The following is a 24,537-nucleotide window of genomic DNA, read 5'->3' as shown; positions in this document are numbered from 1 at the left end:
GAGAAAGTCTTGAAGTAGTCCTCAAACAGGTGTGGAATAGTCAGAGGGAAGTGTTGGGAAGTCACTGTTTGCTTGAGAAAGGGTAGGTGTGCTAGGTGGGTTGTTTTTACCTCTAACCCTGGGACTGTTTCCCCTATAACCTCCTCTGAAAAATACTCTTGTAAAAGAGGATTGGGCATAGCCTTTGTAGGCGGAAGTGTTATTGTCAGTGCCTGAGGAATTGGACCCTCCCCAATAAAAAGAGGAAAAAGGAACCTCTTTTGGAGGGAGATTAAGGCGCTCACATCAATTTTGTTACAGTGTCTGACTGTGCTTATGGGATCCTAGATTGTCAAAGAGAAATCTTCCTCTAAAGACTCTTTATGGAGCTCCACCGTTTGGTATTCTGCTACCCTAGCAATAAGCTGTTGGTAAAACACATTGTCATCCGGTGGAGATGGCTGGGCAGGATAAAGATCTGGGTCTGTGTCCTGTGGAGGATCAGTTGTGTAGTCCGTCCAAGGATCTGGGTATTGTGCATCGTCCTCATCAGTGTCACTTGTGTGAAAATGTAATCTATAACGGATCAAGCTGTGGTGGAGAGGGAGGAAGAGGAGGAGATGTTAGTGTATAGAAAGGACTAGTGCCTACACTTTTCTTGAGAGGAATTTAGCATGGGCTATCATCCTCAGGAAGCTTGTGCTTAGATGGAGTTTTAGCATGGATATTCCCTGTGTCAGGGTAAATGTACAGATTTTTCTTTTTTGGATCCATTTTAGGAGGTACAGAGTCTATGGTTTGGATCCGGTTGTGTTGTAGGAAAGTCTCTGCTTTTTGGCACTGAAGCTTCAAGAGTTGAGCCGGAAAGTCCTTTTGTACCAAGGGTTTTGACGCCGAGGGATAGTTCTTAATTTTCCGTGTCGAAGGTTTAGTTTCTGAAGGTTTCAGTTTAGAACCCATCTTGGATTTCGAGCTGGAAGATTTTGGCTCAGACGTGGGACTTTGTCCCAAGCCGGAAGGCTTTTCAGAGAGTTTCGGTGCAGAGCCATGAGGCGGAGCATTAGGAAACTATTCTCTGTGCCGAACTTGGCCTTGAGCATGGATGTAAGAATATATTTTTTCTATAAGGACTTCACGCGCTATGTGTGGATGCTGCCTGAATGCACAATTGATGGAGAATGTACCTACAACGTGTTTGTCCTGACAAATACATGTGCATTTAAGGCAATTACGCAGCTATGCCTTTTCATAATGAGCAGAACACAGTGATCAATATATTTGTAATCCCTTGTGTTTTTTGCAACCTATTGTAATTTTGTTTTCCATATGTCGAAAGTAAAACTGGAACACACCTTTAAGTTCCTTTCGCAAAATGTAGAACACAGCGAACGACGTGCTTGTAATCCTCTTTGTGCTATGCTTTTTATAGTAATTTACATTTTTTTAATTTTCCTATGTTGGTAATAACTATATAAACGCTTGTCCATTAAATCCATAATTTCACCCAATGCAGCCACACATCCAATGTCCCACATGATCTAAACTTCCCATCTTAGGTCTTTCTTCACTGTTTATCGCGTAGATACCGAGCACCGGATTGCTCAGTGCAGCGGTTATCCATTGGTAAGTCTGCCGGTCCTAGGCCTGACACATTTTTTGGCAGGAAAATCTCTGTACTTAACTCCCACCCCCAGCAGGGCTCATTGTCACTGTACCTCACATTGCTGATGGAAGTAGCCTTGCTACTCGAAAAGGCGGAGCGCTGTCCCGTAGGATATTCATCTACATTCTGATAAGAAACTGCACTATTAGGCCCCATGCAATCATTTTAGTTTATAATTTATATAGTCCAATTCCACTAACTATGTTTACCCATCCCCACAGGTTACAGTGCATTGTCACTGGTTAACATTTACCAAGGGGATTTCCCCTGCTACGGCTGTAGCGAAGTACGCCCTGAGCCCATCTGGCCGCATTCCAATCATTTTACTGGCAGTTTTTCCTCATATTGAGGTAAGATCCTTAATTTAAAACATCACATCCGATTGAGTTTTGCTGTATTTTGAGTGAGTTTTCTAACCTCATTATCCTCCTTCCTCACATATCAGTACCCGGACGGGTTCTGATGTGAGTAAGGCGTAGTTTCTGTCCTGTAACTCCAGTTCTGTAGTATGGGTATCTCTGTTACAGTCATAATCTAGTGAATAGTCCCTCCCATGTGCGTGGACCCTGTAGCAATCAAAAATAATCTCTTAAGTCGTCAAAAATTGCAGACCTGCACAGACACTTGAGAGAGAATTTAAAGACAGATAATGCAGCCTATATCCAGAGGCTACACTGTCCAGTACTTCAACTAGAAATTCCACCAAAAACCCACAATCAGCACAGCCTGTCCAAATCCTTCCCCTACCAGCAGAAGCCTCTGGAATGATAGAGAAAGTCGTGGACAGACAAGCCCCATAGGCTGCCATTATGTGACTCAGAACAGGATACTGTGCCTTTAAGAGAACCTTCCAGAACTCTCTCAGTATCCCAGAATGCACAGCAGGTCCCTTTTACTTGAAATTCTTTTTGAAGGCATAACACGCCAGACCTGTAGCATTCCTTACATGAATATCTTTCTCCACCGGGGAGGAGGGTGGACGCTTATGACTATAACAGAGATACCCCTACTACAGAACTGGAGTTACAGGACAGAAACGACTCCTTCTGTAGTAGGGGATCTCTGTGTATAGTCATAATCTAGTGAATAGAATGGCAAGCCCATCCCCACACCAAAGCGGCGGTGGAGAGAAGAGAAATAACACCACTACTGTGCGAACAGATTTCGCAGCAAAGCCTGCCGAATCTGAGCGTCTGTCCTGGCATCAGTGTCCAGACAGTAATGTTTAGCAAAGGTATGGACCGACTTCCAAGTGGCCGCCTTGCAGATTTCTGCAATTGGAACATTACGTAGCAAAGCAGTCGTGGCAGCCTTGCCCCTGGTGGAATGAGCCTTAGGTTTACTCTCTACGGTCTTATTAGCCTTCTGGTAACACAATTGCATACAGGACACAATCCACCTCGAGATGGACTGTTTTGAGGTAGCAAGACCGGTCCTGACTGATCCATAGTTGATAAACAATTGGTCTGACCTACGAATATCTTTGGTTTTATCCAGATAAAATTTCAACACCCTCCTAACATCCAGGGAAAACAGAGACCTTTCCGCTGGAGACGAAGGATTCTGAAAAAACGTAGGTAAAGTTATGGTCTGGTTAACATGGAAATCAGAGATATCCTTTGGAAGAAATTTAGGGTGAGTACGCATAACAACCTTAGCAGTATGAAATACAGTATAAGGTTCTTGGCAACACAACGCCTGAATTTCACTGACCCTGCGGGCCAATGTGATGGCCACGAGGAACGCCGCCTTCCAGGACAGGTGCTGCATCGAAGCCTTATGAATAGGTTCAAAAGGCTACTTCATCAATCTGGACAGCACTACATATAATTCCCATGAAGGCGAAGGAAGCCGGACAGGAGGGAACACTTTCTTCAAGCCTTCCAAAAAGTCCTTCATCACAGGGATCTGGAAGAAGGAAGTCTGTGAAGGGCAGTTCCTGTAGGCAGTCAGCGCAGCGAGATGAACCTTAATGGAATGGAAATTAAGGCCAGACTGCGCCAAATGTAGAAGATACGGAAGGATGACATCTTCCTTACATGTCGTAGGATCATAGTTCTTGGACTTGCACCAGATGCAGAATCTCTTCCACTTGTAGGCATAGGAAGTCCTAGTGGAAGGTTGCTTAGCCTCCTTCAATAGGACCATACAATCTTCTGGTAGATTCAAATGGACATATTGCACTATCTCAGGAGCCATGCCGTCAAACTCAAAGACGAGAGGTTGGGGTGCACCATCTGCCCCCCCGAACTTCGTGAGAAGGTCTGGCCGGCACGGCAGCCGTTTGTGAGGAAATAGAGACCGGTGAAGCAGGTCCTTGAACCACCACTGCCTGGGCCATTCCGGGGCAATCAGGATCCTCCGCTCCCTGGACTGGGACAGCTTGATGAGCACCGCCGGAATCAGGGGAATGGGTGGAAAAGCGTACAGAAAGCTGTTCGACCAGTTAATCCATAGCGCATTCCCCAGCTTCCCCTGCTGGTAGTACCTGGAGGCGAAGTCTCAGCACTTGCTGTTTTCGGCGGTGGCAAACAGATCTACGTCTGGAGTCCTTCACCTTGCGAAGACTACTCCTAGTACTTCGTCGTTTATGACCCATTCATGGTTTTCCTGAATCAGTCTGCTCAGTGCGTCCGCCTGAACATTCTGCACACCTGGTAGATGGGTAGCCGTTTTGGTCAGTCCTCTGGCCAGCTGCCAGTGCCAGATAGCCTACGCCTCCTGAGACAAAGTGCGTGATCTCGAGCACCCCTGCTTGTTGAGGTAATACATCGTGGTCGTATTGTCCGTCTGTACAAGCAGAGAGTTGGTCTGGAAGGACGGATGAAAGGCCTTCAGCGCCAAGTGAACAGCTCTGAGTTCCAGGAAATTGATGTGATACGTGGACTCCATCGGGGACCATGTTCCTTGTATCTGTAAGTCTCCGGAGTGTGCCCCCCAGCCGTGGAGAGACGCATCTGTCACAATAGTCTGGTTGGGAATGTCCTTGTGGAAGGGAACCCCTCTGAGGAGATTCTCCGCTGAACACCACCACTTCAGAGACTGAAGAGCATGCAGAGACAGTGGTATCTTGTCGTCCCAAGACCCTTTCCTCTGATCCCACTGATCCTCCAAGCACTCCTGCAATGGTCTCATATGCAGCCGTGCGTGTGGCATGAGGAAGATACAAGAGGCCATCGACCCCAATAGAGAAGACACCGTCCTCACTGATGTAGAGGGAGCGGTCATAAGAGCCTGACCCTTCCGAAGGAGGGATAATCGTCTCTCCTCCGAAGGTGACACGCTTGCTGACAGCGTATTGATGGGGGCTCCCAAGTACTGTATGCACTGGACCAGAGTCGCGACAGACTTGGACATGTTGATGTGCAACCCCAGTTTGTTCAAGAGAACTCACGCCTTCTGGAAGTGCGCTTGAGCTTACGAGAAGGAGGAGGCCTTGATCAACCAATCGTCCAGGTACGGGTAGACTAACACCTTGTTCTTACTCAGGTGTGCCGCTACCACCGATATGAACTTCGAGAATGTTCTGGGCGCAGACTTCAGCCCGAATGGCAGTACTGTGTACTGATAATGCTTGGCGCCGAATTGGAATCGCAGGAACTTCCTGTGTTTTAGTGCAATGGGCACATGGAAGTAAGCATCCTGTAGGTCTATAGCACATAGCCAGTCTCCCTGTTGCAGCTGAGGATAAATCTGATGCAACAACAGCATGCAAAATTTCTCTCTGCGAATCCACTTCTATGCTTGTCACAAATCCAGAATGGGCCTGAACTCGTTCTTGTCCTTCATGCGAACCAGAAAGAACCGCGAGTACAGACCTCTTCCTCTTTGAAACAGAGGTACATCTTCTATCGCCCTTTTCCTTAACAGGGTATCTGCCTCCACCTCGAGCTCGCGCAGTCGAAACTGCGAGCTGACCGGTGGAATTGCTGGAGGCGGGCTGGTGAACCAAAGACTGTATCCATTGCAAACAATATTCAGCACCCACTTGTCCTGAGTAATTTTTCTCCACTCTGCTACAAAAAATTGAACGCTTCCCCCCCACCGGAGTGGGTGACGGATAACGGATGCAGGGGAAGTAACCGCTCAGGGCTTAGACACGGCCGGGCCTTTGTTCGCCGCTGCAGACTGCTACCTGCCTCTGCCCTTCTGGCGCTTCTGGAAGGGCCTCCGGAACTGCTGCTGTTGTTGCTGCTGTCCCGAAGCCTGTCCTCGCCCTCTGCCCTGCGCCCTGAACCGTCTCTGGAACGGGCGGAAGGTCTTCTCCTTGGGCTTCTCCAACAAGACAGCCTTCAGGGTCTTGGCCTCCGCTTTCATGCGGCCCATCTCGTCGTCCGCATGCTTGCCAAACAGGGTTTCCCCCGAGAAAGGCAGGTTGGCCACCCGTTGTTGAACCTCTGGCTTGAGAGACGTAAGTCGAAGCCAAGCGTGGCGCCGTTGGTTGACACCATGGCAGTACCCGTGCGCCGCCAGAAGGGACACATCAGCAGCCGGGCTGATGAGCTGGTTCGACACCAACATCCCCTCATTCATGATCTCCTGAAAATCTTCTTTCTTCTCTCGAGGAATAAGTTCAGGGGATTGTTGGAGGGACTCCCATAGGGCTCGATCGTATCGCCCTAGCAAGGCCACGGCACTAGCCGCCTTAATCGTGGTAGACGCTGTCCCACAGACCTTCCTGACAGCCGAGTCTATCCAGCGGCTCTCCTTATCAGGAGGCACTGTAGATGACGGGGTGGTGGCAGCGTGCTGCTTCCTAGCCGCTGTCACTATGACCGAGTCCGGTGTTGGATCCATCCTAAGAAAAGCCGGGTCAGAATCCGGAGCCCGGTACTTTTTGAGGAGCCTGTAGGGGGCCGCCTTCGTCACCGCCGGAGTGAGCAACAACTCATTGGCGGGCTCCACCAAACCTGGTACTAGAGGCAGCAACGGTCGAGACAGGTGCTTTTTATGTAGCGTCTCGAAAATCACAGACACCGTGGGCGTAGGCACCGTCACTGTGCTGCCCAACTTAGCCGCACCCCTCAGCAGAACATCTTGGAATGAGACTATGTCGTCTACAGGCGACACCCTCGTCCCTGGGGATTCCATCAAAGTTGGCGAGTATTCCCTGGTCCCAGAAGAGTTTGTGTGGGCTCTGGATCTGCGCCTCCTGTGGCGTAGTCTTGATCTTGTCGACGACGGGTGAGGACTACGCGATCTCCCCCTCCGGCCGGAGCGAGAGCGGGATCTCCTTGGCTTCGGCCGCTCCACAGGCCTCACAGGAGCAGGCGACTTCGGACGCTCCACAGGCCTCACAGGAGCAGGTGACTGCGGCCTAACGGGGGGCCTCGGCTGAGGGGTCCCCTTAGGCGGTGTCTGGTACCGTGGTAGTGAAGCCGTCCTCGGCGGAAACACTTGCGGTCCAGAAGGAGGAAGCAGAGGATGAAAATGAGGAGGGTGCGGCGGAAGCGGAGGCGGAGTGGGATTCCGCGGTGGAGAATCCTTGGGCAACAGAGGAGGAGGGGAAGGTGTCCTCGGCTTAGGAGGTGTATATACCTTGGAGTACACAAAGCCCTGTGACTCCCTTTTCTTCTTAGGCGGAGGCGATGGTGAGGCAGAGCCTATCAGCGCACGTCGGCGCGTCCCAGCGGACCCAGAGGAACTTCTGGTGCCAGAACTCCTTCTGCGCTTCTTTGGCATCGAATAACGCCGCCTCAACGGCGACCGTCGTTCTCTCGACGTCGTATGCCCTCGTCTCGATGGCGAACGTCTCCTCAACGGCAAAAGCCTCCGTCTCGACGGCAAACGCCTCCGCCTCGACGGCAAACGCCTCCGCCTCGACGGCAAACGCCTCCGCCTCGACGGCAAACGCCTCCGCCTCGACGGCAAACGCCTCCGCCTCGACGGCAGACGCCTCCTGGACGGCGAGACTTTGACGTCCTCCTCGACGTAAAGGATCCCCTCGACGACGACCTCCTCCTCCTCCTCTTCCCCGACAGCGAACGGCGGTGTCGCCTCGACGGCGAGAGCCAAGCCGCCTCTCGACGTCGATGACTCAACGGCAAAGCTGACGACGCCGATGAAGATATCGTCAACGGCGATCTGGACGGCGGTCTAGTCAGGTCCCTCGACGCCGAACGTCGACGTCGCCTCGATCCAGAGCTCTGGGGAGATGGGGAACAGACTGCTGTCATCCCTCACGACGCGGTCGTCAGTGCTATCGACGCCGGCGGAGAACATGGACGTTGGCTGGTCTTCCTGCCCCTGGAGAGCCCTCCAGTGGCCTTAGCATGGGCAGATGAAGTATGCCCAGACCCACCTTGTGCCTTCAGTCTTCTATCTTCCAGGCCTTAGAGCCTGATCTTCATCCTATCTCTCAGGGTCCTGCTGGAGAAGGACTGGCAAATGTCACACTCCTCCGGGACATGAGATGAGGGAAGGCAGATGATGCACACCTCGTGTGGGTCCGACTTGGCCTTCTTCCTCAAAAACTCTGGGCATTTGTCAAACAAAGCAGGCATTGTGACAAATAAAAGAGTGCTCAAAGACGCACAAGGAAGAAAGCACCAAAGTAATTCAAATGAAAGCACTCAAACACTTGAAAAGTGAAAAAATCTGTAAAGAAACCCTAGAAAGGGAGAGCTCAATGCTTCAGGGTCCTGCTTGCAGGAGCCGGAAAAATGAACTGGAAGTAAAAAGGACCTGCTGTGCATTCTGGGATACTGAGAGAGCTCTGGAAGATTCTCTTAAACGCACAGTATCCTGTTCTGAGCCACATAATGGCAGCCTAAGGGGCTTGTCTGTCCACGACTTTCTCTATCATTCTAGAGGCTTCTGCTGGTAGGGGAAGGACTTTCTCTGTGGAAAACACTGGATAGGCTGTGCTGTTTGTGGGTTTTTGGTGGAATTTCTAGTTGAAGTACTGGACAGTGTAGCCTGTGGATATAGGCTGCATTATCTGTCTTTAAATTCTCTCTTAAGTGTCTGTGCAGGTCTGCAATTTTTGACGATTATTTTTGATTGCTCCGGGGTCAATGCACATGGGCGGGACTATTCACTACATTATGACTATACACAGAGATCCCCCTACTACAGAACTTCTTTTCTTTTATTTTCCCACGTGTGGCCACAATTCACGAGACTGCCCAGTTACATCCTCAGGTACCTTCTTATCACATGACCTTTTCACATATTTCTCCTACACTGACTATAGGGTCGAAACGCCGTCGACACACCAAAGAAGCGAACCATTACACAGCACATGTCATTGCATATTGCTGCTGTCTACATAGAGATTATTCTTGGTAATGGTCGACTTAAAAAATTGTGGAAACCTTGTATATAGAAATTCACACTGTCCCTTAACTTTGGGTTCCCGTTCTCACTTGGGACACAATGCACTAATGTTTTTTGATTTTCAAATTAAGTTTATATTGCTTTTGTTCAAAAAATGTATAAAAATGTTACATAATTTCTACTGTGTTAGTGTTTCTTTCGCCCTCTGTCATTTAGGTACCCTCTAAAATATAGCAATTTTGCCTCCTTTTATTACAAAGGTATCTTATCAATCCACAGGAACCGTTGTTTTTCGTTCTAGAACTTGGCCTTGAGGCGGAGGTGGTGCAGAAGCCTTAGATTTCGTAGGGACGGTGGGAGGGGGGGAGAAGGTGTCTTCGGTAGTCACGTCCCCTTGGCCCTGCGGCACATCATCGTCCTCATGTCGTTCTGTAAGTCTGATCCGGAGTCAGACGCAGCTGAAACCATCTCCTCCTCTGCCGCTGATACCTCTTCTTGTTCAGAGTCTTCGCCGAAGAGGTCCCGTATGACATCCAAAACGCAGCATCTCTTGATGTCGAGCCCGATGATCACAGAGTTTTCTTTGACCTGAAGGATCTGCAAGCATCGCAATTTTGCTCTTTGTGCTCAGGGGGCAAGCACAAAATACATACATACGTACGCGGATATTTCGCATGACAAAGGGGACAGAATTTAAATGGAGTCCGTTCCTTCGACGTTGCGGTCGGATTTCCGGCCCATCTACGTCTAGCTCAGCTCGTCATGAGCACACAAGCAGTGTACTGCATGACGAGCTGAGAAATCCCCATTGCTGAAAGTAGAGCAGGAGAACCTAAGGATGAAATTTTCATTTGTGGATTTGCTGCCTCTGTCTGCTGAGGTCGGCAATCTGATTGTTTACTCCGGAAGGCGTCCTGCCAGGAGATACATTTTGTAGTGAATGGCCCATTTCCAAATGACTTGTGCTAAGCGTGACAGTTTGAGAGAGGGCCCCCGCCCCTCCCTTATTAGGTCTCGCCTAGAGACGCAGCGCATGTGCTGCTCACCTTGGCGCGATCTATTGTCGTCGGTTTTGCTCGCGAAGGGGTACAGGAGATGTGCAAGCGCCCAGACAAGCGTGCAAGTACGTGCCTGGACAGGCGATGTGCACGCGTACACCTTGCACGTTCAGCACAACGCACGCATGACGTGCTTTCACTTTTTTCTTTCAGTTAGTGGTGTCTTGTTCTTCGGCATGCTTGTGGCCTGCTCTGCGGCTGTGACAGGAGCCTGCCTCTCAGTGTCCTACAGTTGATCAGCCCTCCCTTGTCCCTTTCTCTGTCCCTTAAGAAGTCCCTCACTTTTGCCTATACCCTGCCTCTGTCCACTAGTATTTAGCTCTATCCAGTAGCATCTGTTTTCTGTCCTGCACCACTTCACGCTACATCTACCTCACTTGTGCATAGCCTTTTCCCATCTCCGGCACTATATCGCTATGTTTCTCTGCTACTCTTTGCTACTCTCCTTTTGTGCTCTCTCTATCTCTGTGTCCCTGTACCACTTTTTTGTTTCCCTTCTCGGTTTCTCTACCATTCCATGCCTCTTCTCTCTCTTCCACTTTCTGACGTACTCTCTCTGTTCTGCACTGTTACCTGTTCACCCTTTCCTAGTCCTGGTCGTACTGTTTACTTTAGTAGTTTCTATGGTAACCGGAAGGTCTGAAATTTGACTCGTCAAAAAGACCGAGGCCGGACTATGACATCTGTCTTCGAAGGCGTACCCACGGCGCCATGTTGGAGCGACGTCGCTGTGTAAAAGTAAGACTACTGCTTTCAAACCATATATCCTTCTCACCTTTGGACTATTTGTGACGATAACTATATTTTTTTTCCGAGGAAGGGGAGGTGGTGCCACAGAAATACTGCAGTCAAGTAGAGACCTCTACCTTTAGCTTGTTAGACGGCCTGGGAATCCCTTCCCAAGAACGGTAACTGAATTGAAAACGTGAGACGCTACTTGGTCTTTCGGATTAGTGGTCCCCCCGCAGATAATCGAGACAGGCGAGCCGGCTTTAAAATAGGAGAAGCAGTGCTGAGCTCATGAGGCCAGTGAATGCAGGAGTTTGCATGGTTAGAAGCCAGTTCATGGCTTTGAAAGGTAAGGTATGAGAGCCTCAGTTACTATTAGAAGAACGGTTAGAAGGATATTAAAGAAAGGATGTGTGCTGTACCACTCCCAGACACCTTGTTGTTTTTTTATAATGAAATTTAAAGGAAACCATCCAGACACCTTGTTTTAGTAGATTCTAGTTCTAACAGCCACTGGCATCAGATCTTACGGCGACACCACCACGCCCGCCCCTAGCCCCTTTATTCTGAGCTCAGACCCGATATGCAGATACATTGGTGAAGAATTCGCCCAACTATCGATGTCTGTTTTTGAGACATTTACCTTTTATATGAGAAAATCTGCCTGGACATTGATGTGTTCTACTTTTTTTGATGTATAAAATCTAACTTCATCAAGTGAACTGTATTTGTACTATTTGGTATGTCCTCATTCATTCACTTCAACTCTTCTTAAATTGTAATCTTGAGTTTATATGCAGAGAACGGTGGGTTCAGCAGTCTACCAACACTAGAACGGTTAATCGACCCTGCGACTGGTTACACTGACTTGCTAAGCATTCTTGAAGGGGACGCATGTGAAGTCTTGCATGGGGAACGATTATGATGCAAGACGCCATCATTCGCAGCAGTTGCATGAATATTCAGGCTGGTAATGAGTGGCTGGGTTGAAACGGAGTGAGAAGAGACTGAATATTGTGAATTCTGGCTGCATTGGGTGAGGCTAGAGCTTTTTGAGTGTCTATTGTGGCTCCCAAATAAGGCTATGTGTTTGAAAGCTGCACATGGGACTTCAAAGTATTCACTTTAAACACCAGCAGATGCAGTAGGTGAGGGGGGAAGAATTGTAGAAGATGCCCTCTGACAGGTGTGAAATGACCAGGGAAATGGTAGGCAAGTAATTGCTTGTTAGAGGAAAGGGAGTTACGGGTGTGGAACCCTTGCCCTTACCGTTGCTGTTTCCTCTGTATCCTCCTTTAAAGAAGCCTTTTGTAGAGGAAGATTGATTGTTGCCTTCATGCAAAGAAATATTGGTGTCTGAGGATGTGGTCTTGGACCCCCCCCCCCCCCCCCCCCCCCCATGGTAAAACGAGCAATGAAAAGAGCACCAGTTTGAAGGGGACTGTAGGGCTCCTATAGATTTAGCCACCTCAGTGATTTTTTTATTTTCTCTAATGCCCGATCAACTTCAGGCTCGAAGAGATACTCTTTATCAAAAGGAGTGTTTAAGATGAACTGCTGGACTTCAGGTTTGAAAACGGAAATCCTCAACCAGGTGTGTCTCCTAAGTAACACACTTTTGTTCATTACCTGGGCTGCGGCATCAGCAGCATCTAAGGCACATCTAATAGAGGAATTAGAGATGAGCTTTCCTTCCTGTATTAAATTCTGTGCTTTACCTTTGTGCTCATCTGGGAGATATTGTAGCAATTGCTCTATTTCTTCCCAATGTGCTCGATCATACCTGGCTAAGAGGGCCTGGGTGTTGGCAATGCGCCAATGATTTGCCGCCTGGGCAACTATTCGTGTGCCAGGGCCGTCTATTATTTTTGACTCTTTGTAAGGAGGGGGAGCATCCGCAGAGGTTTGTTATTTAGCCAGTTTAAGAGCAGTAGACAAGAGAATCTAGGAGTAACTGCCGTTTAATGACGAATGGATCAGACGGAGCAGGCTTATTTATATATATTTTCTATTCTGGGAGTCAGAACACAAGCATCAACAGGGTCCTTGAAGAAGTCATCAGCATGTCTCATCATGCCTTTGAGCGTAGGGAGAGTCGGACCAGACCTGTGTGTATTACTCAGTTTCAAACAAGAAATCTTCTTCTAGGGATTCTTTGTGTATCGGTACCCCGTGATATTGTGCAGCTCTAGCAAGGAGTTCTAAATAACCTACGTTGTCATCAGGAAGGGAAAGCTTTGCAGAATAAACGCCTGGGTCATTATCTGTAGGTGGATCGATAGTATAGTCTTTCCAAGGAGCTACAGGTAATTGAATACACCCATTATCATCAGGCTGCGAGAGTGGAGAGTTTTGTGGTGTAATAGGTAATGATTCTAATGTTTGAGAAGGTGTAAAGGGACATGGTGGAAGAGGAGTAGGAGAAGGGTTAGAACCATTGTTCTTCTTTAAGGAAATTTTATAATGTATGGCCTCTGACTCGGGTTTGCGTTTGCACGGCGGTTTGGTACGAAGATGTCCTGTATCAGGAATAATGTAAGGTTCCTTTTGTTTAGGATCTGATTAGGAAGGTGGGAAGTTGAAAATCGGAGCCTGCAGCTTGGAACGAGCATCTTTACGTTTTGGCACCTACGACTTTGGCACCAGGTTGGAATGACCTTTCGATGCAGAAGGTTTCAGCTTCAAACCGGTTTTCAATTTCGGTGTCGAGGGTTTTGGCTCTGAAGTAGTCTTTGGCTTAGACCTCGAAGGTTTCGGCTCTGTGGCAAACTTTGACGACTCAATCCTGAGCCAGAAGGCTTGACTATGGGTTTCGATGCCGAGCCAAGGAGTCAGAAACATAGTCTCGTGCAGACCTTGGCCTGGAGGTGGAACCAAAACCTTATGCTTAGTTTTATTTGGATTTTGGGGCAAGAGGTGTTAGATACTCACGAGACCTTGCGGTATGTCCTCTTCCATCTCAGAGTCCGATTCTGGCACGGATAAGGCCTTCTCTTCCTGTTCCTCTTTGGCCCCATGTGCATTGATTTCTTCAGGCTCGGATCCTTCACCGAAGATGTCATGCGTGTATTCGATGTTCTGGCTTTGCATTTCACGATGTTGAGCCTGACAATCACGGAGAGTTTTTTTTTTTGGATTAAAACGATCTGCAAGCATAACATTCCTGTTCGTTGTGCTCCAGCTCCAGAAATAAGCACAAGTTGCACACTTTGTGCGAGTCACTTCTCGGGTACGTTGCGTGGCACTGAGGACAGAATTTAAATGAAGTCTGTTCCATTGACTGCAATGTGGACCGACACAGTTAGGCAGACACAGTAAGGCCCGAAGACCTTCCATTTCCGATCAAATTTGAAATTTTCTTCCACAGACACGATACACAGAGAAGTGGGATACGCGTACAAAACAATACCGTCGGGGGTAGAGTGGATTGCGCACCGAGGGGAACCCAAAAGTGCGCAGCAATACTAGTCCGAACCTGATGGTGGAGAAAAACAATCTAAGAAAGGAGTCGATGCCCATGCGCACTATCTCCGAACGGAACAGTCACCTTACCCCGTGGCTGGAAAGACTTCTTCGAAGAAAAACAACTTGCAAACATTTCTGACCCAACAGTGGATGGCAGGAGTATGCAAAGCACGTGATCTACAGCTCACATGCCTCGAACATGATGCTTCTCATACAATGTGGCTTTTCGAAATACAAAGCGTACTGGTTTTGTAGGAACATTCAAATTACTTTTGCAGTCGAGAAAAAAGGTTATATACTGTTCAGAACACTTGAAATTATTTTTAAATTACATTAGGATTACTTTATAGTTACTTTTCTAGTTTGGCATGAGAAACTTCTAACACAGTTTAAGCAACACAGGACATCAGTAAACATGTTGACTCTTCTAAAGGCACTAAGTTACTTTTGTTGCAGTACAAGACAGTTCAACATTTAGAAACTACTATACAATGTTATGGAGAAAAACAAAGAGTTAGGTTTACAGCTAAGTAAACCGGTTTAGGAAGTGAGTTTTGGGGTCCCCCTGGACCTTGTTAGGGGGGGATCTCAACGAGATCCCAGTGAAATCTCGCAGAAGCCACTGCAACTCTATACACCATAAAGTCTCGCAGGAGCCCACGCTGGCTCCTAGGGTTGTGGAAACCCATTAAAAAAACAGAAAAAGAAAAAGGGGGCATGAGTGTCTCTGGTTGGTTGAATGCATATCGGCAGTTAGCCCTGTGGCTAACCCATACCGTGCACGGCTGAAGGCTGTATGTGGAGGGAGTGGCTGCATGTGGGATTTCATCATTCTTGACATCTGGAGTGCCATCATTGATAACAACACTGTACTTGGCGGGGCGCAAGCTTTAGTTACATCCATTAACTATAATTGGCGAACTTCAGTGTTTTTCTCGTTTCAATTGTTACACTTGAACTAACTTTCCCCTAATGTCACATTAACATGGATATATATCCAGTTTCAACAGTGGGGTCTGTAGCTTTAAATAAAATACCTTAATATATTTATAGAACCTCCTTGAGGAACGAACACATGGTACTGCAGAAAAAAACAATTCCTTCCTGGGGACTGAGAGCACAATAGGTTTGCTCGGAGCTAGTGTTCTTGCCTATAAAGTAAATTAGAAGCCTGTTGGCAGGATTACCTTGAGTGCCGATGTAAGCGTTCTTCTGCTTGTAGCCATCCATAAAGCTGGCGTTAATGTAATCTGTCCTCTAAGTGGGCAGAAAAAGACCAAACGAGATTAATGAACACACAAACTCTTACAGTGGAATGAGACACAGTGGTAATCACATAAGTTTGAGGGTGTAGGAAGGCGTACATTTATATGCACACAGTGTTGTTTTTTTTAAACAAATATAACTCTGGTAACAATGTGATCAGTATAAGGACATATCAAAAATGAAGGATTTAGTAGATCTTCGTAAAACCTGTAGACGGTCACGGTGCGGAAACTGGTTACAAGTCATAATGAACATAGTGGAACTGAAAATTGAAGTAAGTGCGTTCACAACTATGTTGTTATTGAGTGACTAAAGGAAAATGGTTGTAAGACAACAATAAGGTAACCCAATCATTCGTCAGAAGGTAATGCAAACAACACCAAAACTCCTGAAGGAATTGTTTAAAAAAATCTTTCAAACATACATAAGACAATTGTTCAAATAAATCCAATCAAGATAATCGATCAAAACCTAAAATCAACCAAAAATGAATAAATAAATTGTAAAAGGCGTACTCAATGCTGAAATTCTAATAAAATATTTTTTATATATTAATGTAAGTGTACAATCTTTGAAAGCCAATAACAAATCATAATCACCATCGTTTTTTTTCTTCTCAATATTGTTTTTTCACTAGAGAAATCGCACCTATTCTCAAACAGCTGAATACAATTTACGTGTAAGTTCATGTGGAAGAGTTACACAGGAATATCGTAAATTATTTCCATGAGTTTTTCCGAGAACAGACCTTGCATTATTGAGAATAACCACTCAAACAAATTCCCAAAACTCTATGCCTAGAATACTGCAAATGCTACTTACCAGTATGCATCTGTTCTTGGCATGTAGGGCTGCTGACATTCATATCTGTGCATAGATCGCCGCCTAGTGTTGGGTCCGGATGATTGCACATTGTTGTCCTGGAAGAGTCTTCGAAGTATCACGAGATAGGTGGCTCCTCCCCTGGACTACAGTGCGCATGGGCATCGCCTCCATCCCCAGATTGTTTTTAGCCATTGGCAGAGATGGAGTGAAGTATGCGAGTGATGACCATGCTATGAGCATATATATATATGAATGAATACTGCAGCTGCTACAGGCGCCGGGGAGGAGGGTGGGGGATACGAATGTCAGCAGCCCTACATGCCAAGAACAGATGCATACTGGTAAGTAGCATTTGCAGTTCGAGGCATGTGGGCTGCTGAATTCATATCTGTGCATAGAATACATAGCAGTCCCTCCATTAGCGGCGGCCGCCCGTGCCAGCTGCAGCAGTCTGAAAAAGTGTTTTGAGAACAGCCTGACCAACAGCTGCCTGCTGTTTGGAGTGCACGTCTACACAGTAGTGTTTAGTGAAAGTATGTGTGGTAGACCATGTGGCTGCTCTACAAATATCTTCTAAGGGAATGTTACCTAGGAAAGCCATAGAGGCCCCCAACTTCCTGGTGGAGTGGGCTCTTGGTGGGATAGTGAGAGTGCGCTTAGCTTTAGCGTAACAGATTTGAATGCATTTCACGATCCACCTAGCGATCCCAGCTTTGGAGATAGCGTTTCCCTTGTGGTGTGTGGCAAAAGCAACGAAAAGCTGCTTGGTTTTGCGAAAATCTTTTGTCCTGTCCACGTAGTACATCAAGGCTCTCTTAACGTCAAGGGTGTGGAGCATCCGCTCCGCCAGCGTCTCTGGGTTTTGGAAAAACACCGGCAACTCAATTGTTTGGTTTATATGGAATTGAGATACAACCTTGGGTAAGAGTTTAGGGTTAGTGCGGAGCACAACCCTGTTAGCATGTACTTGGAAGAAAGGTTCTTGGATGGTGAGCGCCTGCAGCTCGCTAACCCTCCGTAGCGATGTAATTGCTACTAAGAACGCAACCTTCCAAGTCAGAAACTGAAGCTCACAAGAGTGCAGTGGCTCGAAGGGAGGACCCATCAGTCTTGTAAGAACCACATTGAGGTTCCATTCTGGAGCTGGTGGGGTCCTTGGTGGAATGACTCTTTTGAGTCCTTCCAGAAAGGCCTTGATAGCAGGGACCTTGAAGAGTGACAGGTGTTGCCTATTCTGGAGGTATGCTGCCATAGCAGACAGGTGAGCGCGGATGGAAGAGTACGCCAAATTGCATTGATACAGGTGGAACAGGTAACAAATGATGTTTTGAATGGAAGCATCTAGCGGGTCAATATTGTGGTTAACACAGTAGATGACAAACCTCTTCCATTTAGCCGCATAACAAGCTCTAGTAGTGGGCTTCCTTGCCTCCCGAATGATGTTCATGCAATCGGGAGGAAGATTGAGGTAGCCAAACTCTAGGACTTCAGGAGCCAGATCGCCAGGTTGAGCTGTTGCGGATCTGGGTGCTGAATGTCGCCATGGCTCTGCGTCAGAAGGCTGGGAGTGAGATGAAGCCTTTGATGCGGTACCACAGGGAGTTCCAGAAACGTGGTGTACCACGGTTGGCGAGCCCACGTTGGAGCAACCAGGATGAGAGTCATCGAGTGCTGCCTCAGCTTGCGTGCCACCAGCGGTATCAGAGGTGCTGGGGGAAAAGCGTACGCAAATCTGCCTGACCAGATCATCCACATCGCATTGCCCGGTGATTGCGGGTGTGGGAACCTGGCGGCGAAGCTTTGGCCTTTTGCGTTCTCCTTTGTGGCGAACAGGTCTATCTCTGGATGACCCCACTTTTGGAAGTACGGTTGGAGTACTGATGGATGTATCTCCCACTCGTGCATCTGATGGCTGTGCCTGCTGAGCAGGTCCGCCATCTGGTTGTCCTTGCCCGGGAGATGCTCTGCCATGAGGAAGATGTTCCTCTGAATGGCCCACTTCCACATGCTCTGAGCCAGATGAGACAGCTGCGGAGAGTGTGTGCCTCCCTGCTTCTGAATGTAGTACATGGCCGTCATGTTGTCCGTCCGAATCAACACGACTTTGTTGAACAAATGTACTTTGAACGCCTTTAAGGCCATGAAGATTGCCATCAGTTTCAACACATTGATGTGCATCTTCCTTTGCTGTAGTGTCCATAGTCCCTGCACTGTGTAATGGAGTACATGCGCTCCCCATCCCTGGAGAGAGGCGTCCGTTGTCAGGATAATCTGTGGCACAGGCTCTTGGAATGGTGGGCCCTTGCAAAGGTTTTGTGGATTCCACCAATGCAGAGAGTTGTATGCCCGACCGCTCACCAACACTAGGTCTGTCAGTTGCCCATGAGCCTGAGTCCACTGACGTGCTAGGCACTCCTGAAGCGGACGCATGTGTAGTCTCGCGTGCGGGACAATGGAGATGCAGGAGGCCATCATGCCTATCAACTGCATGGGGTCTGAATCGTTGGATCAGCGTTTGGATACTGGCGATTCTCACTGAATTTGGCTGTGCAGTGGCTGCCAGAGTGTTGATTGTCGCGCCCAGATACTGTCGCACATGGGCGGGCTGGAGATGGGACTTTGGGTAGTTCAGAGAGAATCCCAGATCGTGCAGGAGATGAATGGTGCGGGACACGTGGTCGACGCACTGCTGTTCTGTTCTTGCTTGAATGAGCCAGTCGTCCAGGTAAGGGTAGACGTGGACGTTTTGGCGTCGGAGATGCGCCGCCACAGTCGCCAGGCACTTTGTAAATACCCTTGGCGCCGTGGTGACCCCGAACGGCAGAACCCTGAACTGGTAATGCTGGTCTTGAATCGTAAATCTGAGATACTTCCTGTGGGAAGGATGCAGGGGGATATGAAAATATGCATCTTTCAGATCCAGCGTAGCCAGGAAGTCCCCCTGTTGAAGCAGAGGGAGTACTTGCTGTAACGTGAGCATATGGAAGTGCTCCGAGAGAATGTACCAGTTGAGGGGCCTGAGGTCCAGGATGGGCCTGAGGGATCCGTCCTTTTTGGGGATTAGAAAATACAGGGAGTAAACACCTGTTCCCCTTTCTTGCAATGGAACGAGCTCTATTGCCCCTTTTTGCAGCATGACTTGAACTTCCTGCTGCAACAAGTGCAAGTGCTCGCCAGACATAGGACGGCTCCTTGGGGGTATGTTTGGTGGAGTGGAAGTAAGTTCCAGACAGTAACCGTACTGGATAAGAGACTTGACCCACCTGTCCGTGGTGATGGATTTCCACGCGGGCAGGAACTGCTGGAGTCTCCCCCCGACCGGTGTTGTATGGTCGGGGGGCAGTGACAAGACGTCATTGCTTGTTGGCGGTGGTGGACCTGGAGCTGTTGTTTCCACGTCCCCGGCCCTTGACGTTGTTGCCTCTGTAGCCACCTCTACCTTTGTTGGTGTATGAGGTTTGGGTGTTACTTTTATAATACTGTGTGGACTGCGATGCCTGACCCCTTGAGGTGCCTCTGGAATTGGGCCGAACAGGTGGTCAGGATTAACTGTTTGGTTCAGGATTGTTGTTTGAATATCCGGTTTGAACCCTGATATCCTAAGCCAAGCATGCCTTCTAAGCAACACGCTAGTGTTGATGGCCCTGGAGGCTGTATCAGCCACGTCCAGCGCACATTTGATGGAAGCGTTTGTGATGAGCTTTCCTTCCTGAATTAACATTTCTCCTGCCTCCTTGTACTGGTCAGGCAAGTGTTGCAGTAGTGATTCTAAGGTGTCATAATGAGCCCTATCGTAGCGTGCAAGTAGGGCCTGTGTGTTTGAGATTCGCCAAATATTAGCTGCCTGTGCAGCAATCCGTTTCCCTGAGGCCTCAAATATTTTTGACTCTTTGTCTGGGGAAGGAGCGTCACCAGTGGTCTGCGAGTTCGCCCTCTTCCGAGCGTTGGATACAACCAACGAGTCCAGTGGCAAGTGTCCCTTGATGTATGTTGGATCCGAGGGCGCTGCCTTATATTTTTTATCAATGCGAGGGTTGATGACACGCGCCCGGGTGGGCTCCTTGAAGACCTCCTTTGCGTGCTTCAGCACTCCCTTAAGCATTGGCAGTGTTTTGACTGACTTTTCAGCCACTGAGAAAGTGTCAAACAAAAAGTCTACATCCACAGGGTCTGAGTGCAGCTCGACATCGTGGTTAGCCGCAGCTCTCTCAATCAAAGCGTTGAAGGCCGCCGAGTCCTCCGCCGGTGAAGTCTTGGCCGCAAAAAGCTGTGGTTCCTGGCCCGACTGCGGGTCCTCTGGGTCGCCTCCGGCAGACCAAGGTTCGTGCTCCTCCTCCGGATCCGAGTACGCCGGATAGTTGTACTCGACGTCCTCATCGTCAGCATCCCCTGCATTGGAACGCGTTGGCGAGTGCTCTAAGGCTTGTGGAGACATAGGCTCTATCGGGGCCGAAGTCCCCGCAGAGTCCCTCTTATTCTTGAGAGGAATCCGAAAATGTTCTAACACCGGCTCCGTGGTGATTTTTCTTTTGAGGAGAGACAGTTTCCCAGTATTGGCGTCGATGATGACCTCTCGACGCTCTTCTTCTGCAAGTGGCTGGAGCCGAAGCTTCGACACCACTAATGCCGCCTTGGGTGTTGATACCTCCTTCGAGGGCCCGCCTGCCCCATGCTTCGGAGCGAAAGCCTTCGGCGTCGACTTCGGCGGCAGGGTAAAGCGGATAGGCGTTTGCGCCTTCGCAGGCTTAGGCGTGTGCTTTGGCGCCACGTTTCCTGGTTCGGGAACCACAGCGTCCTTCCGGATCCGCTGCAGGGATTCCGCGACCTTCTTGGTTAAGGCTGGAGAGGGCTTGACTGGCTCGAGCGATCTCCCTGAGTCGGGAGTCAGTTCGACGAAAGGCACCTTCTTCGGAGCCGACACCTCACGTTCCTTGTCCCCGAGGGCCGGCGCCGGCTGAGCCTGGGCCGCGGCGTCGCCCTGACGCTTCTTCGGAGCCGTCTTCGGGTCCTCGACCATCTTCGGCGCCGACGCAGCCGCGTCAGTCAACTTCGCCTTCGGCGTCGACCCCGAGGGCTTCGGGTCGGCCATTTTGGCGTGGCTCTTCAAGTCGGCCATCTTGAATTGTTTGGAAGTTGACGCCTCCAGAGCCTTCTGCACCAGCGCAACTTTCACTTTCGGTTTCGAAACCGAGGGAGTGGGTCCCGATGGCTTCACTTTCGTTTTCTTTAACGGGAGTGGCGCCTCAGAAATGTCCGTGACCGGGCCCGGAGGCGGGGCTGTTGGACTGGTAACGAGGTCTTGGGTAAGGCCTGAAGGCGATCCCTCGACCTGGGCCGCATGAAGGGGGTTGACCCCTGAGTCAGGTTGGGGATGCTCTTCCTCCGAGCTATCCCCCACGGTGGCAATGGCCCTATCGTCGTCCCCTACCTAGTCGCCGGCTTCGTCAAAGTCCTCATCACCCGCGTCGTAGGCATCCCCCTCGGACGCGGGACTAGAGTCCGAAACTTGTATGGCGTCGTCGTCTTCAACAAATTCTTCGAAGATGTTGTCTGGTGGGGGCGCCGGGGTAGCCGATAACTGGGCCTGGAGTCTAGCGGCCCGACGAATCTTGAGAGTTTTCTTGCACCGGAATTTCGAACATGCCATCCATCTGTCTTCGTCATGGTCCGGTGACAAACATTTGTTGCACACAGGGTGCACGTCGAGGTGTGAATACTTGGAGGTACACACCGGGCACCTCTTGAACGGAGTTCGTTCCATAGCTGGAGCGTAGAGTAGGCCCGTCCGCGCCGAGAGCACGCGGATGGGTAGCAAGAGTTCGGAGCTGAGAGTCAGACAAGAAACCCGAACGAAACGATACCGACGCTCAGCCTAAATACCTTTTGGTCTCGAGCAGAAAAGTTGAACAACTATCGATTCCGACAGAGGGAACCGAAACACATCCGAACCCAATGGCGGAAAAAAAACAATCTGGGGATGGAGGCGATGCCCATGCGCACTGTAGTCCAGGGGAGGAGCCACCTATCTCGTGATACTTCGAAGACTCTTCCAGGACAACAATGTGCAATCATCCGGACCCAACACTAGGCGGCGATCTATGCACAGATATGAATTCAGCAGCCCACATGCCTCGAACATATGGTAATTTTAATTACATTGCAACGGTTGATGTGGGGCAAAAGGTTAAGGTTTCTGTCTCCTAGTGGATTAAAACCATGAGAACCTTTTCAGGACATAAGAAGCTGAACAGGACCCTTAGGTCTGCACAAAAAAAACATTTTCATGGACACAAGTTATGGGTACAGATCCAAAAATGGTTTCCAATGGACAAGGCATGACTATAAATCAAATGGAAAGGCCAGGGGCACTTTTTAAATAACAGCATATTGAATCATCGTGGTTAAAGTAGCTGAACAATCGGCTAACAGCAAGGCACAATATATGAGAACACTTGACCACTTGTGGACCCAACAAGTGTTCTTCATCAAAGGGGAGATTAAGATACTTGTATTCACTGAAAGTGTTGCAGTGTCTGCTGCACCTAGGATTTAATTGTGACCAATTCCTCTCCCGTTTGTCTTTATTAAGGAGGCAGGTATTTAAGTAACTCCTACATTTGGTACCAATGTGCTCTATCACATCTTGCCAGTAGGCAAAAAGAATCAGCAATGGGCCAGTGGTTAGCTGTCCCAATGGCTACTCTGTTGCCTGGTACATCCACCTTCTTACTCTCCTTATCGTGCGGCGGGCGTTCCCCTGTCCCCTGAGAGTTTGCGTGCAGAGTGGATGATAAAGGACTCTGGTTCATCAAACATACACTTGGTGATGAGAGGAATGCTTGCAAATTGCCTAACCACTAACAATCGCTCGGGTAGCATTCCAGCCCTTCGCTCTATGGCTCATCATGCCACCTCAGTTTGGACCTAGCCATATGCAAATCAGCCTTGACCCTCCTCATGTGAACAGTCCAGTCCAAACGGTCATGCTAGGTCATCAGCGCAACGAAACACAAGCATCCTAGGGCCGGTTCTACCTTGATGAGGGCTCACCAGCCAGGTATAGCTTGGTTCCAGTGGCACAATGAGCACAGGACTCACATCGGGGCCTACCCTTGCCACTTAGGGCGGTACATCAAACACACGGAAAGGTGATGGGAGGAATGCCTGTAATTTGTTTTATAACCACGGGCAATCGCTTGGGTTAGCATCCCAAACCATCATTGCTTTGCTCACCACGTTACCTTAATTTGGACCCATATATATGCTAATCAGCCTGGTCTCTCCTCATTAGGGCAGCCTGAAACGCCAGGAGCCCAGTTCAACGTGTCACCTGATGCACTGTAGGCCAGATTGTGAGGACTTGTACTTACGCTTTACTCAAGGGGTTACCACCCTGGCTTTGCCTGAGTCCTTAAAAGGGCTGTGTGGCTGATTTTAGCATGCCCTTTAACATGGGTAAAAACGGGAACATACGCTGTGACCTACAGGGTCTCGACTTAAAAAATGACCTCCTCCTGAACTACATGAAAGTCCACTTTATGGTATTAGGCTGCCCATTATATTTTGTGGTATCAGGTTGTGTCGTCTTGGGGAGGGGGGCTGTGGAGGGACACAGATCTGGGTCAGGGTACTCCGGAAGCTCTGCAGAATAATCATCCAAGGGGTCTCCACCCTCACCTGGAGCCCAAGCAAAGGCGTATAGCTCATCCTCCTGGTAGGGGCTATGTTATTCTGCTGAGGATTCAGGGGCAGTCGAGGAGGAGGATAAAGGGGCAAAGTGGATGGGCACTGGTGTCTTTGCCCTTGCGCATCTTTTTATGCTCTGGAGCCAGTTCCGTCGCTGAAGCCAAGGCCCCCTCAAAATTCGACTTTCCCTTACGTGGTAGGGTGTTAACCACCTTGGGTAGTGACTTAACAGCAATCTTTCCTGTCTGAGGATGTATGTATGGCCAGGCCTCGAGCTCCACTTAGAGTTGGTTGAGGATTGGATGCTCCAATTCATTGGAGCTTTTGGTGCCGGTGGTCCTCTGTGTAGAAGGGTTGGCTCTTGGATGTGACACCATCAAGGTGGGCAGTCTCAGCACCAATGAAGGTCTTGGCTCCTGGTGTTTCCCCGCCGAAAGTGGTGTCGGCTCTGAGAAGGCTTTTGGTGTCTGCAGCATTTTGGGGTCTGCTGGTGTTTGACACCATCGTGGACTTTGCCGCGGAGGAGGTTAACATTTCAAGAGCCCCTGAAAGCAAGGATGCAGCTTTCTGGGCTTCTTGTGGGTTCCA

The 24,537-nt window shown here is 49.0% G+C and overlaps 1 protein-coding gene across 1 annotated transcript in view; it reads right to left on the bottom strand.

Moving 5' to 3' along the window:
• The window catches only part of PTPN9 (protein tyrosine phosphatase non-receptor type 9), a 354,751-nt gene that overhangs the window by 69,611 nt on the left and 260,603 nt on the right, over nt 1-24,537 (bottom strand). The window contains exon 9 of the mRNA XM_086959304.1: nt 15,360-15,429. Coding sequence (XP_086815430.1) covers nt 15,360-15,429 — 70 coding nt within the window. The remainder of the gene's footprint in view (nt 1-15,359; nt 15,430-24,537) is intronic.

The sequence above is a fragment of the Lissotriton vulgaris genome, chromosome 2_2 (genome assembly GCF_964263255.1).
Source record: "Lissotriton vulgaris chromosome 2_2, aLisVul1.2, whole genome shotgun sequence".
NCBI lineage: Eukaryota > Metazoa > Chordata > Amphibia > Caudata > Salamandridae > Lissotriton > Lissotriton vulgaris.
The sequence above is the reverse complement of the archived record's forward strand: the minus strand, read 5'-3'. Positions and strand labels throughout refer to the sequence as shown.